General features: G+C 51.8%; 1 protein-coding gene across 1 annotated transcript; it reads right to left on the reverse strand.

Moving 5' to 3' along the window:
- Positions 1–526: 526 nt before the first annotated feature.
- LOC140205353 (sarcoplasmic/endoplasmic reticulum calcium ATPase 1-like) lies at positions 527–13,190 on the reverse strand. Its single transcript, XM_072272948.1, has 6 exons — positions 12,712–13,190; positions 12,439–12,456; positions 12,027–12,109; positions 2,505–2,609; positions 892–1,266; positions 527–565 (listed from the first exon to the last, which is right to left on the reverse strand). Exons 1-6 carry the CDS (start codon positions 12,827–12,829, stop codon positions 527–529), a joined length of 738 nt encoding a protein of 245 aa, XP_072129049.1. The 5' UTR covers positions 12,830–13,190.
- Positions 13,191–13,546: the final 356 nt, after the last annotated feature.

Below are 13,546 nucleotides of genomic sequence, written 5' to 3' on the forward strand. Positions count from 1 at the left end.
CTCCTACACCCCTTTCTGTATCATCACCCCACCCTCTCCTACATCCCTCCCTGTCTCTGTCACCCCTCCCTCCCCTACACCCCACCCTGTCTCTGTCACCCCTCCCTCTCCTACATCCCTCCCTGTCTCTGTCACCCCTCCCTCCCCTACACCCCACCCTGTCTCTGTCACCCCTCCCTCCCCTACACCCCACCCTGTCTCTGTCACCCCTCCCTCTCCTACACTCCTCCCTGTCTCTGTCACCCCTCTCCTACACCCCTTTCCGTATCATCACCCCACCCTCTCCTACATCCCTCCCTGTCACCCCTCTCCTACACCCCTTTCTGTATCATCACCCCACCCTCTCCTACATCCCTCCCTGTCTCTGTCACCCCTCCCTCCCCTACACCCCACCCTGTCTCTGCCACCCCTCCCTCTCCTACACCCCTTCCTGTCTCTGTCACCCCACCCTCTCCTACACCCCTCCCTGTCTCTGCCACCTCTCCCTCTCCCACACCCCTCCCTGTCTCTGTCACCCCACCCTCTCCTACACTCCTTCCTGCATCATCACGTTCCTGACTTGTAGCTGGGGTCAGCCAGCATGGTGGATGTTGCGTACATGAACTCACCTCATCCAGGGAGACTCCCCTGACTGTCCTGCTCACCTACCTCCACAATGTCCCCAGGGAGACTCCCCTGACTGTCCTGCTCACCTACCTCCACAATGTCCCCAGGAAGACTCCCCTGACTGTCCTGCTCACCTACCTCCACAATGACCCCAGGGAGACCCCCCTGACTATCCGGCTCACCTGCTACCTCCACAATGTCCCCAGGGAGACCCCCCTGACTGTCCTGCTCACCTACCTCCACAATGTCCCTAGGAAGACTCCCCTGACTGTCCTGCTCACCTACCTCCACAATGTCCCCAGGGAGACCCCCCTGACTGTCCGGCTCACCTGCCTCCACAATGTCCCCAGGGAGACCCCCCTGACGGTCCTGCTCACCTGCCTCCACAATGTCCCCAGGGAGACCCCCCTGACGGTCCGGCTCACCTGCCTCCACAATGTCCCCAGGAAGACCCCCCTGACGGTCCTGCTCACCTACCTCCACAATGTCCCCAGGAAGACCCCCCTGACGGTCCGGCTCACCTGCTACCTCCACAATGTCCCCAGGGACGATCTCCCGAGCCTTGATCCTCTGGACAAGCTTTTTGTCTGTCCGATAGACCTTCCCCATCTCCGGCTCATACTCCTTCAGAGCCTCGATGGCATCCTCCGCGTTCTTCTCCTGGGGTAGAGGGAGATCCGAGTGATGGGTCAGGGCCAGAGGTAGGCAGGCAGAATGATAGGGCAAGGATGTAGGCAAGAGTCGGGGACAGGGTGGGAGATATTGGAATTGGGAAGGGTTAGCTCATTTGGAAAGGTGTGGTGGATTTTGGAATAGGGAATGGTTAGTCTCATATGGCACAGGGTGGGGCATATTGGAATGGGGATGGTCTAGTCTCAGTTGGGACGGTGTGGCAGATTTTGGGACGTGGAAAGAGATATTGGGATGAGGAGAGATTGTACCTACTTAGGACAAGCTGGAGATATTGGAATAGAGAGATATTAGAATGTGGATGAGGCAGTCCCAGTTGGGAAGAATGGATAGAGAATGGATGACTCCAGTTGGGACAGGGTGAGAGATATAGTGAAGGGGAAAGGTTGAACCCAGTTTGGATAGTTGGGACGGGGTGGGAGACATTGGGATGAGGAGAGGTCACTCCCAGTTAGGTTGGGATGGGTGATATTGAGATGACAAGAAGTTAGTCCCAGTTGGGACAGGGTAGGGGAGATATTGGGATAGGTATGGTTCAATCCCAGTAGTGTCATAGTGGGAAATATTGGGATGGGGTTCATTCAATTGGGATAGGGTAAGAAGTATTGAGAGTTTAGTCACAGTTGGGATGAGGTGGTAGATGGCAGGAGATTCTTCTTGTTGGAACAGGGTGGAACATATTGGGATGGACAGAAGCAGTTTCCAGTTGGGATGTGGAGATGTTGGGATGGAGAGAGGCTGTTCTCAGTTGGGATGGGGTGGTAGACATTAGGATGGAGAGATTCTCCATGTAGGGACAAGAAGGGAGACATTGGGATGGAGAGAGGCTGTTCTCAGTTGGGATGGGGTGGTAGACATTGGGATGGAAAGATTCTCCATGTAGGGACAAGAAGGGAGACATTGGGATGAAGAGAGGCTGTTCCTAGTTCAGGATGAGAGAATGATATTGGGATGTGGAGATACTAGGTCTGAGGTGGGAAAGGGTGGGAGTTATTGGGATAGGGATAGGGTGTTTCCAGTTGGGATGGGGTGGAAAATATTGGGACAGGGATACTGGGATTCATTAGGATGGGGAATGGTTGGGAATTTGTCAGAATCTGAGTGCATAGGTAACACTTGGCAGAGTTGGGATAGATACGATGGCGAGGAATGGGACAGTGGAAAATCCCTTCATTCGTTGCCCCTCGCCAAATCGCACCAGTCTTTACCTGCCACACTCCGACTATTGCATTGGCAATGAGAATCAGCAGGATTACGAAGGGTTCGACGAAAGCTGTGATTGTCTCCTCTCCCTCCTCAAACCACGCCAGGACCTGTGGGTGGAGAAACGAACACTGAATGAGAATTCCGAAGGACCAGTAAATATCAGTCAGAGCAATCGATCTCTCCCTCCTCGATGCCCTTCCTGCAGTGCTCTCTCAGAGTTCAATCATTATTTATTTCCTGTGGAACAGGCCCTCTGGCCCAACGAGCCACACCACCCAGCATCCCACCGATTTAACCCTCGCCTAATCACAGGACAATTTACAATGACCAATTCAACTACTAACCGATACATCTTTGGACTGTGGGAGGAAGCTGGAGCGCCCAGAGCAAACCCATGCGCAAACGAGAAAAACGTTCCTACAGAGGACGCCGGAGTTTAACTCCAGACCCTGGCCCCAATCTCTAATAGCGTGGCACTAACTGCTATGATACCGCGGTGCCACAGATAATTGCTATAGGGCTCACTTAGAGTTTAATTGTTCTGTGGTCACTCCGTGTTTAATTACACATGGTCGCTCAGAGGAGTTAGTATGCGCATACGCAAGTAACTGGGAAGACAAATGGTATATTCTTGGTGAACTGTGTAGGACTGAACACAGAAATAGTGAGGTTATAGACGGGTGGAGGCGGGACCACATTTCATGGATATTCCCGGTCTCCCAACTGAGGTGAGGGAGCCGTTCCAGAGTGAGTTTTACCAGACCTCTACTTGGAACGGGTTTGGTGGTCCAGTCAGGGAAGGGAGAATGGGGAGTGGGGACAAAGGTGGTCCATTTTAGACAGAGGGACAGGAGCAGGGTGAGAGGAGATTTTTTCTTTCTCCCTGGTGAGTGGTTGGAATTCAACAATAATCTGGAGAAATGTGATGTCATTCACTGTGGAAGGTCGAACTTGAAGGCAGAGGACAGGATTACTGGCAGGATGCAGCAGTGTTGGGACCCACATCTGCAGATCCCTCAGAGTTGACATGCACGTTGAGAGGGTTGTTAAGAAGAGGCATATGGTGTGTTGGCCTTCGCTAGTCGGGTGACTGAGTTCAAGAGCCACAAGGTGATGTTGCAGCTCTATAAAATGCGGTTTGTACCACACTTGGAATATTGTGTTCAATTCTGGTCGCCTCATTACAGGAAGGATGTGGAAGCTTTAGAGAGAGCACGGAGGAGATTCACCAGAATGCTGCCATGATTAGGGAGCATGTGCTAATGAGAACAGGTTCAGCACACCAGGGCTTTCTCTTTGCGGCAAAGGAGGATGTGAGATGACATATAAGGTGATAAGAGGCATAGACAGAGTGACCAGCCAAAGACCATTCTTCCTTGGGTGGAAATAACGAACACAAGGGGGCATAATTTTAAAGTGACTGAAGGAAAGTTTAGGTGTTTATTTTCACATAAAGGGTGGTGGGTGTGTGGAGTATACTGCCAGGCAGATACTTTAGGGGCATTTAAGAGACTCTTAGGCACATGGATGAAAAAAGAATGGAGGGTGTGTCGGAGGGAAGGGTTCGATTATTCTAGAAGTAGGTTAAGAGGTCTATCCTACAGGCCATAATCCTTCATCTCTCTGACTGGAACAGCCACCCCACCCTCTGTCTGCCTGTCTCTGTCCCTCTCTGTTCATGTCTCCATCCATATGTAATGGTCCTTCCTCTGCACCTGTCTTTTTCCAAACTGCTGTCTGCCTGTTTCTGTCCCTCTCTTCTTCCTGCCTGTCTCTTCCTCTCCTTCTGAATCTCCCTTTCTCCTCTCTTTCTCTCTCCCTCACCCCTCTCTGCCCCCAATTCTCTGCACACTTTCTCCTCCTTTATCCCCACCACTCTCCCTTCTTCCCCTCCCTCCTCCCCCTCACACGTCCCCTTTCTCCCACATTCTCCCTTCTGTCTCTCACTATTCTCCTCTCTCCATCTCTCTCCTGTCTTTCCCTTTCTCTTCATCTCTAACCCTGTCTCCTTCTCTCTCTCCCCAGATGCCAAACATTCTTTAGATTCCTCCCCTCCAGCCTGTTTGACAAACTCTATTTGGTAAGTCTCCCCATACAAGCCTGAGCTCTCAGCTGCCTTGGTGACTTCCTTCGCAGCTGTTCCTTCCCCTCCCTCCTCCCTCCTCTCTCCTCTCTCCTACCCCCCAATCGCCCTCCCTTCGAACAAGGAGTACACTGGAATTCAAGCAAGGTGCCAGGACCTGGGGAAATCAAGAGCCTGGACGGGTAACTTTAGATCCCCCAGGCAGTGCGGAGAATTCTGACTCTGAAAGGTCACCGCCAAGACGGAAAACTTCCCTCAGGAACATTGCTGCACTCAGCAGTGTTTTCACAGACACTGGCTACAAGGAAGGTTGGTGGGGAGGGAGCACCATGGGAGGGTGAATCTCCCTCCACACCGTCCCATCACACACTCCCGGGGTCAGACACAGAGTGAATCTCCCTCCACACCGTCCCATCACACACGCCCGGGGTCAGACACAGAGTGAATCTCCCTCCACACCGTCCCATCACACACTCCCGGGGTCAGACACAGAGTGAATCTCCCTCCGCACCGTCCCATCACACACTCCCGGGGTCAGACACAGGGTGAATCTCCCTCCGCACCGTCCCATCACACACTCCCGGGGTCAGACACAGGGTGAATCTCCCTCCACACCGTCCCATCACACACTCCCGGGGTCAGACACAGAGTGAATCTCCCTCCACACCGTCCCATCACACACTCCCGGGGTCAGACACAGAGTGAATCTCCCTCCACACCGTCCCATCACACACTCCCGGGGTCAGACACAGAGTGAATCTCCCTCCACACCGTCCCATCACGCACTCCCGGGGTCAGACACAGAGTGAATCTCCCTCCACACCGTCCCATCACGCACTCCCGGGGTCAGACACAGAGTGAATCTCCCTCCACACCGTCCCATCACGCACTCCCGGGGTCAGGCACAGAGTGAATCTCCCTCCACACCGTCCCATCGCACACTCCCGGGGTCAGGCACAGAGTGAAGCTCCCTCCACACCGTCCCATCACACACTCCTGGGGTCAGATACAGAGTGAAACTCCCTCCACACCGTCCCATCACACACTCCTGGGGTCAGATACTGAGCAAAGCTGTCTCCTCACCATTCTGTCATACAGTAATCATTGTTCGTCAAGCTAACATTAACAGCACTATCTCTGTGCCAGGAGGGAGTGTGAGGTGTGGTGAGTCATTGCCTTTGACAGCTGAGTTCAGTGGTGAAGATACACCCCATTTCTCCCTTCCATCCTTCATATTATGGCTCCCAACATTCCTTCTCTCACTCTTTTTCCATCTATCCCTTGCTCTTCTCTGTCTCTCTCTTTCTCTCTCATAGCACACAGAACAGTGCAGCCTCTTCAGCCAAAGATGTGGCACTGACACTTTAACCTATAGTGCGATCAATTTAACCCTTCCCTCCCAATAACTCTCCATTTTTTTTTCATCCATGTGTCTAAGTGTCTCTCAAATGTCTCTAATGTATCCGCCTGCTCCACGACCCTCGTCAGCGCATTCCACGCACTTGCCACTCTCTGTGTAAAGGTACCCTTCCTCTGACCTCCCCCTTATTACACCAATTACCTAAAATTATCTGCTCCTGTATTAGACAGTTCCACCCCGGGGAAAGTTGCTCACTGTCCACTCTTCCCATGCCTAGCACTCTCACAGAGTCTCTCTTACACTGTTTCTTTCTCATACACTCTCTCTCACTTCTGTAACACACTCTCTCTCTCACACACACAATCAGACACTCTCACACACACTCACAAACTGTCTCACACACTCAGACTCTCACACACACACAATCAGACACACACACTCTCAGACACTCTCTTACACACTCAGACTCTCTCACACACTCAGACACTCTCACACACTCAGACTCTTTCACACACTCAGACACTCTCTCACACACTCAGAAACTCTCTCACACACACTCACAAACTATCTCTCTCACACACTCAGACTCTCTCTCACACACTCACAAACTATCTCTCTCACACACTCAGACACTCACACTTTCTCACTTCATCTGTTACACACGTTCTCCCTCCCTCTCACTCACACACACTCTCTCTCACTCCGCCTGAAATGTGCTTTCAGGGGTGATGGTGAAGGCAGATATAAAAGAGATGCTTATGAATCTGTTAGCCGGACACAGGGAATGGAGTGAGATGGGACTTAGTTAAATTTGGCACGAAGGTTCGAGACAGACGTAGCCTGCTCCAGAGCAGTATTTGATGTTCCCCTTACTCTGTTTCTCTATCTCTTTTTAAACTTCTCTCAATAGATTTATCTCTGTGTCTCCCCACCTCTTGCCATTTCCATCTCTCTCTTTGACCCTCTCACTCCGTCTCTCTCACACCTTCTCTCCCTCTCTCGCATCTGATCTCTCAGTCTCTCTCTGCCTCTTACTCCCACCCTCGCTCTCTCCCACTCCCACTCCCTCTGTCTCTCTCACTCTCTCTCTGACCCTGCCCACTCTTCTCCTCCCTCTCCCCTGTCTTTTCATCTCTTTTTCAGCTTTTCTAATCCCTCTTTCTCCTGCTCTCTCTCTCGTTCTCTCTCTCCCCTGCTCTCCCTTGCTCTTCACCCCTCCCAAGCCACAGACAAAGGAACCAGCTCCCGATTTAGATGAGATGTCTAAGATCTCACACTAACCCCGGACGTCTTGAGGTGTTGGGTTCCAGAAGACCGGCTGATTGACAAGGGGCAGCTGCCTTGTTTACTTCTCTGCGTTCTCATCCTCCCCCTCTGCCCACCCTCCCTCTGAGAGAGGTGAGTGACCTGAAAAACCAGCAGCGATTTCCCACTTAAGGCCAGATATCTCTACAAAGCATAAACACCTTCCCTGAGACTGCTGGGTCAAACTTTTTCTTAAAAGGTAAAGTGAATACACCAGTCCATACACTGAAGAAAAGTCTCTCATAGGGTACTTTATCCAATGCCTTCTTCGGGTCTCCATAATACACATCCACAAGCCTTCTGTGGGGAACTTTATCCAGTGTCTTCTGCTGGTCTCTGTACCACACAACCACACACACACCTCCTGTGGGGAACTTTATCCAGTGTCTTCTGCTGGTCTCTGTACCACACAACCACACACACACACACACACACACACACCCCTCCTGTGGGGAACTTTATCCAGTGTCTTCTGCTGGTCTCTGTACTACACAACCACACACACACACACACGCCTCCCATGGGGAACTATATTTAATGTCTTCTGCTGGTCCCTATACTACACAAACCACCCCCCCCCTCCCCACCCACCCACACACACACACACACAGCTCCTGCGAGGAACTTAATCCAGTGCCTCCTGCTGGTCCCTATATATCACATCCACCACAAATACAAAGCCTTCTTGAGAATTTTATTTTATTCTGTTTCAGCTGATCGCTATAGTGGCATCTGCCACAAATGTCTCTCTCACTATCTGTCTCTGTGTCTCTATCTGTTTGTTTCTCTCCACCTCTGTCTCTCTCTCTCTCTCTGTCAGTCTCTGCCTCCCATCCTCCCTCTGTTCACACCCTGTCTCTCTTGCTCTCATTCTCTCTGTCAGTCTGTCTCTCTCTCTTATACACATTCCCAGTCTCTCTCTCCCTCCCTCAAAGTCTCTCCCCCCCACCCACTCTCTCTCTTTCTTGGGGGTGTTTTTGTCCCACCAGGTCCCAGTGGCATGATCCCATCCCCCATACACCTCTCAACTGCAGCCTAAACCCTCTGAGAAGGCAACCCAAGGCAGGACTTTCACAGTGAGCTCTGTGTGCTCCATACACCCCTCATATGAAACAACACTCGCTGCCTTCCAAAACCTTTAACCTTCTGAATTGCCAATATCTGTTTGTGAGATAGAGCAACACTATTGAGGGAATGTCGTAGGATCAACTAAGCCTGCTGAGTTCTCTGGCATGCAACATGGCTTGGGAAGGCAACTCAAGGCAGGACCCTGGGCAGTGTTGTAGAACGGAGGCACCGAGGCGTACGAGTACAGTACATGGTTCAAAGTGCGATCACGAGGAGACAGGGCGGTGATGAAGGCGTTTGGTGCCTTGGCCTTCATCAGTCAGGGCACTGAGTACAGGAGTTGGGACGTCATGTAGCAGTTGTACAAGATGCTGGTGAGGTTGCACTGGGAGTATTGTGTTTGACTTTGGTCGCCCTGCTGTAGCAAAGATGCCATTGAGCTGGAAAGAGTGCTGAGAAGTTTACGACAATGTTGCTGGGGCTCGGGGCACTGAGTTACAGCTGCAGTTGGGCAGGTTGGGGTTCTATTGCTTGAAGTGTAGGAGACTGAGGGGTGACCTTACAGAGGTCAATAAAATCTTGAGGGGCACAGACAGTCTTTCTCCTTGGTTGGGGAATCAAGAACTAGTGGGTATATATTTAAGGAGAGAGGAAGAAGATTTAATTAGGACCCAAGGGCAACTTCTTCACCCATATAGTGGTCATATATGGAACAAGCTGCCAGAGGATGAAATTGAGGCAGGGACATTAACGACATTGAAAAGACACTCAGGCAGATCCATGGATATTAAAGGTTTAGAGGGACATGGGCCAAACATATGGAACTGGCTCAGCTGGGCCAAAGGACCTGAATCCGTACTGGTCTGTAACTCTAGCGGACGCATCGTGCAGCACACAGATGTATACACGCACACACACACAAACTCACACACACTCATTTACACACACTCACTCGCACATACTCAAATTCACACATGCACACACAAACACTGAGATTGAGACACACACACGCACACTCAGAATATCACACAGATGCAGACACACACACGCTAGCACACTCAGAATATCACACAGATGCAGACACACACGCACACTGAGAATATCACACAGATGCACACACACGCTCGCACACTCAGAATATCACACAGATGCAGACACACACACACTCGCACACTCAGAATATCACACAGATGCAGACACACACACGCTCGCACACTCAAAATATCACACAGATGCAGACACACACTCGCACACTCAGAATATCACACAGATGCAGACACACACACTTGCACACTCAGAATATCACACAGATGCAGACACACACACTCGCACACTGAGAATATCACACAGATGCAGACACACACACACTCGCACACTCAGAATATCACACAGATGCAGACACACACACTCGCACACTCAGAATATCACACAGATGCAGACACACACTCGCACACTCAGAATATCACACAGATGCAGACACACACACGCTCGCACACTCAGAATATCACACAGATGCAGACACACACACGCTCGCACACTCAGAATATCATACAGATGCAGACACACACACGCTCGCACACTCAGAATATCACACAGATGCAGACACACACACTCGCACACTCAGAATATCACACAGATGCAGACACACACTCGCACACTCAGAATATCACACAGATGCAGACACACACACGCTCGCACACTCAGAATATCACACAGATGCAGACACACACACGCTCGCACACTCAGAATATCATACAGATGCAGACACACACACGCTCGCACACTCAGAATATCACACAGATGCAGACACACACACGCGTACACTCAGAATATCATACAGATGCAGACACACACACGCGCACACTCAGAATATCACACAGATGCAGACACACACACTCGCACACTCAGAATATCACACAGATGCAGACACACACACTCGCACACTCAGAATATCACACAGATGCAGACACACACTCGCACACTCAGAATATCACACAGATGCAGACACACACACGCTCGCACACTCAGAATATCACACAGATGCAGACACACACACGCGCACACTCAGAATATCACACAGATGCAGACACACACACTCGCACACTCAGAATATCACACAGATGCAGACACACACACGCTCGCACACTCAGAATATCACACAGATGCAGACACACACACGCTCGCACACTCAGAATATCACACAGATGCACACACATACGCTCGCACACTCAAAATATCACACAGATGCAGACACACACTCGCACACTCAGAATATCACACAGATGCAGACACACACACACTCGCACACTCAGAATATCACACAGATGCAGACACACACACTCGCACACTCAGAATATCACACAGATGCAGACACACACACTCGCACACTCAGAATATCACACAGATGCAGACACACGCTCGCACACTCAGAATATCACACAGATGCAGACACACATACGCTCGCACACTCAAAATATCACACAGATGCAGACACACACTCGCACACTCAGAATATCACACAGATGCAGACACACACACACTCGCACACTCAGAATATCACACAGATGCAGACACACACACACGCACACTCAGAATATCACACAGATGCAGACACACACACGCTCGCACACTCAGAATATCACACAGATGCAGACACACATACGCTCGCACACTCAAAATATCACACAGATGCAGTCACACACTCGCACACTCAGAATATCACACAGATGCAGACACACACACACGCACACTCAGAATATCACACAGATGCAGACACACACACACTGCACACTCAGAATATCACACAGATGCAGACACACACACGCTCGCACACTCAGAATATCACACAGATGCAGACACACACACACTCGCACACTGAGAATATCACACAGATGCAGACACACACACACTCGCACACTGAGAATATCACACAGATGCAGACACACACACACTCGCACACTGAGAATATCACACAGATGCAGACACACACACACTTGCACACTCAGAATATCACACAGATGCAGACACACACTCGCACACTCAGAATATCACACAGATGCAGACACACACACACTCGCACACTCAGAATATCACACAGATGCAGACACACACACGCTCGCACAGTCAGAATATCACACAGATGCAGACACACACACACTCGCACACTCAGAATATCACACAGATGCAGACACACACACGCGTGCCAGGCATTACAGACAACACCCAGTACCCTGGAAAATGCATGCAAGCGCTCTAACAGCACAAACTTGATACTGCCTTTGGTAAGAAGATCTTGGCAACAGGTGACTTTAAGCCTGAAGGTTCAGGTCAAGTTTAAGTGCGTCTTCAAGAAGGGAGGGGAAGGGACGGGACAGGGCAGGGAGGGGAGGGAGGGTCTTGACAGCTGAAGGCATGTTGGATCAAGCAGGCGTTTGGGGTAAGGAACACAGGGATCTGGAGGGCTGGAAGTGGGTTAGAGAGGTAGGGAGGACTATAGGAGGTGACTGAGACGGAGAGGTGTGTAGTGAAAGGAGGGGGTCACTGAGACCAGGAAGGATATAGGGAGGGAGAGGCCATGAAGGCGGGGAAGGGTTTACTGAGACAGGAAAGGGTGTAATGGAGGGAGGGGGTCACGGAGATGGGAAGGAGTGTGTACAATTGAGGAGGTGATGTGAATAACTGTGATTTACTGGCGGACTCTGTACTTACAAAGGAGATACAAGCTGCCAGGAGCAGGATCCTGACCAAAAGGTCCTCGAACTGCTCGATCACCAGCTGCCACAGTGTTTTGCCTGAAAGGAGATGGGGCTGTTGTTAGACGTGTACAGGTCAGGGGAAGTGGGGAGGAGAGAAAGCGAGGAGGAAAGGTTGGAGGGGGGGAGAGGGGGGGAGAGGGGGGTCAGAAGATTGGGGGAAAGCGAGAGAGGGCAAGGCAGGACAGACGGAGACAGGAGGAGAGCGCATGTGTGAAGGCAAGAGAGAGTCAAAGGGGAGAGGGGAAGGGGAAGAGGAAAGCAAGAAGGGAATTGTGAAATGGAGAGAGGCAAGGAAGGGGACAAGAGACAGAGGGGGGTGGGAAGGGAAGGAGGGAGGGAGAGAACAAGGAGGTGAACGAGCTTACCTTCCTCGGCGGGCAGCTCTGTCGGTCCATGGTAGGGATAAGGCGAAGGACAGAGGGAGACAGAGAGAGAGAGAGAGAGGTTAGCAGGTATCACTGCAGCAACACCCCCCCCCCCACCCTTCTGCATTGTCCTTGCTGCTCTCCTGGGCAAGCTGGCCTGCAGCCTCTTGCCGGCTGTTTACCCCCACCCCAACCCCAAACCCCCCCTTCCTGAATCCGAGACGACTCTGCAAACCACCACCACCCACCACTCTCCTGCGATCTCTCTCTTACCGTTGGGGCCATACTTGTCGAAATTCTTCTTGACTTGTTCTGGGCTGAGGCCGGTCAACTCGTGGACCCCGAAATAAACGACACACTCCTCGACGGTCTTCATGTGTCCGTTCTCCATGGTGGTGGGGGGGGTGGGGCGGAAGGGGACAAGAGAGAGAGACTGAGAGGTGTGGGGAGAGCTCCTTTGAGATGGGGGTGTGGAGGGGGAAGAGAGAGAAACAGACGGAGAGGCTCTCTGAGGCGGAGAGGGGGCAGGAGGGGGGAGGCAGAATCGGCTCGGGAGAGGGGGGGTGCTGTTGCTCGCTGGGAGAGCGATCCGCGAGAACTGGCTCCTTCTGGGTCGGGCTGCTGAGCTTAAAGGGCGAGGAAGTGGAGGAAACGAGAGGGTTGGGTGGGAGGGGGCAGTGTGTTAGAGGTGGGATGGAGATCTCTGTCACGTGGGTGTGAGAGGGGTGGGCCAACATCTCTCTGCACCAGGGAATCTGTGTCACCTCCCTCTGAGCATCTGGGAACCTGGGCAAGTGCTCTCTTTGCCATACAAGGAGAGGACACACCCCCCGTCCTTCTCTCTGCCCCCGCTGACATCCCCCCCACCCACCCCTCAGCTGCTGTAGATCGAGTGACAGCTAGTAGGGAAAAAATAATTTCTCTGCGGGTGTAGAGGGGAGGGGAGGGAGGGAGGGAAAGTGGCTTAAGACGATCGGCTGTCTCAGCATACCTTGTGCCTGATCTTGAGGTGTGAGAAATGCCCTGGCACCCTGTGGCACGTTAGGGAAATACTCAGGAGGCTGGGGAGGGAGGGAGGGAGGGAGAGAGAGAGGAGAGAGATGAACGG

This window comes from Mobula birostris, chromosome 11 (genome assembly GCF_030028105.1).
Source record: "Mobula birostris isolate sMobBir1 chromosome 11, sMobBir1.hap1, whole genome shotgun sequence".
Lineage (NCBI taxonomy): Eukaryota > Metazoa > Chordata > Chondrichthyes > Myliobatiformes > Myliobatidae > Mobula > Mobula birostris.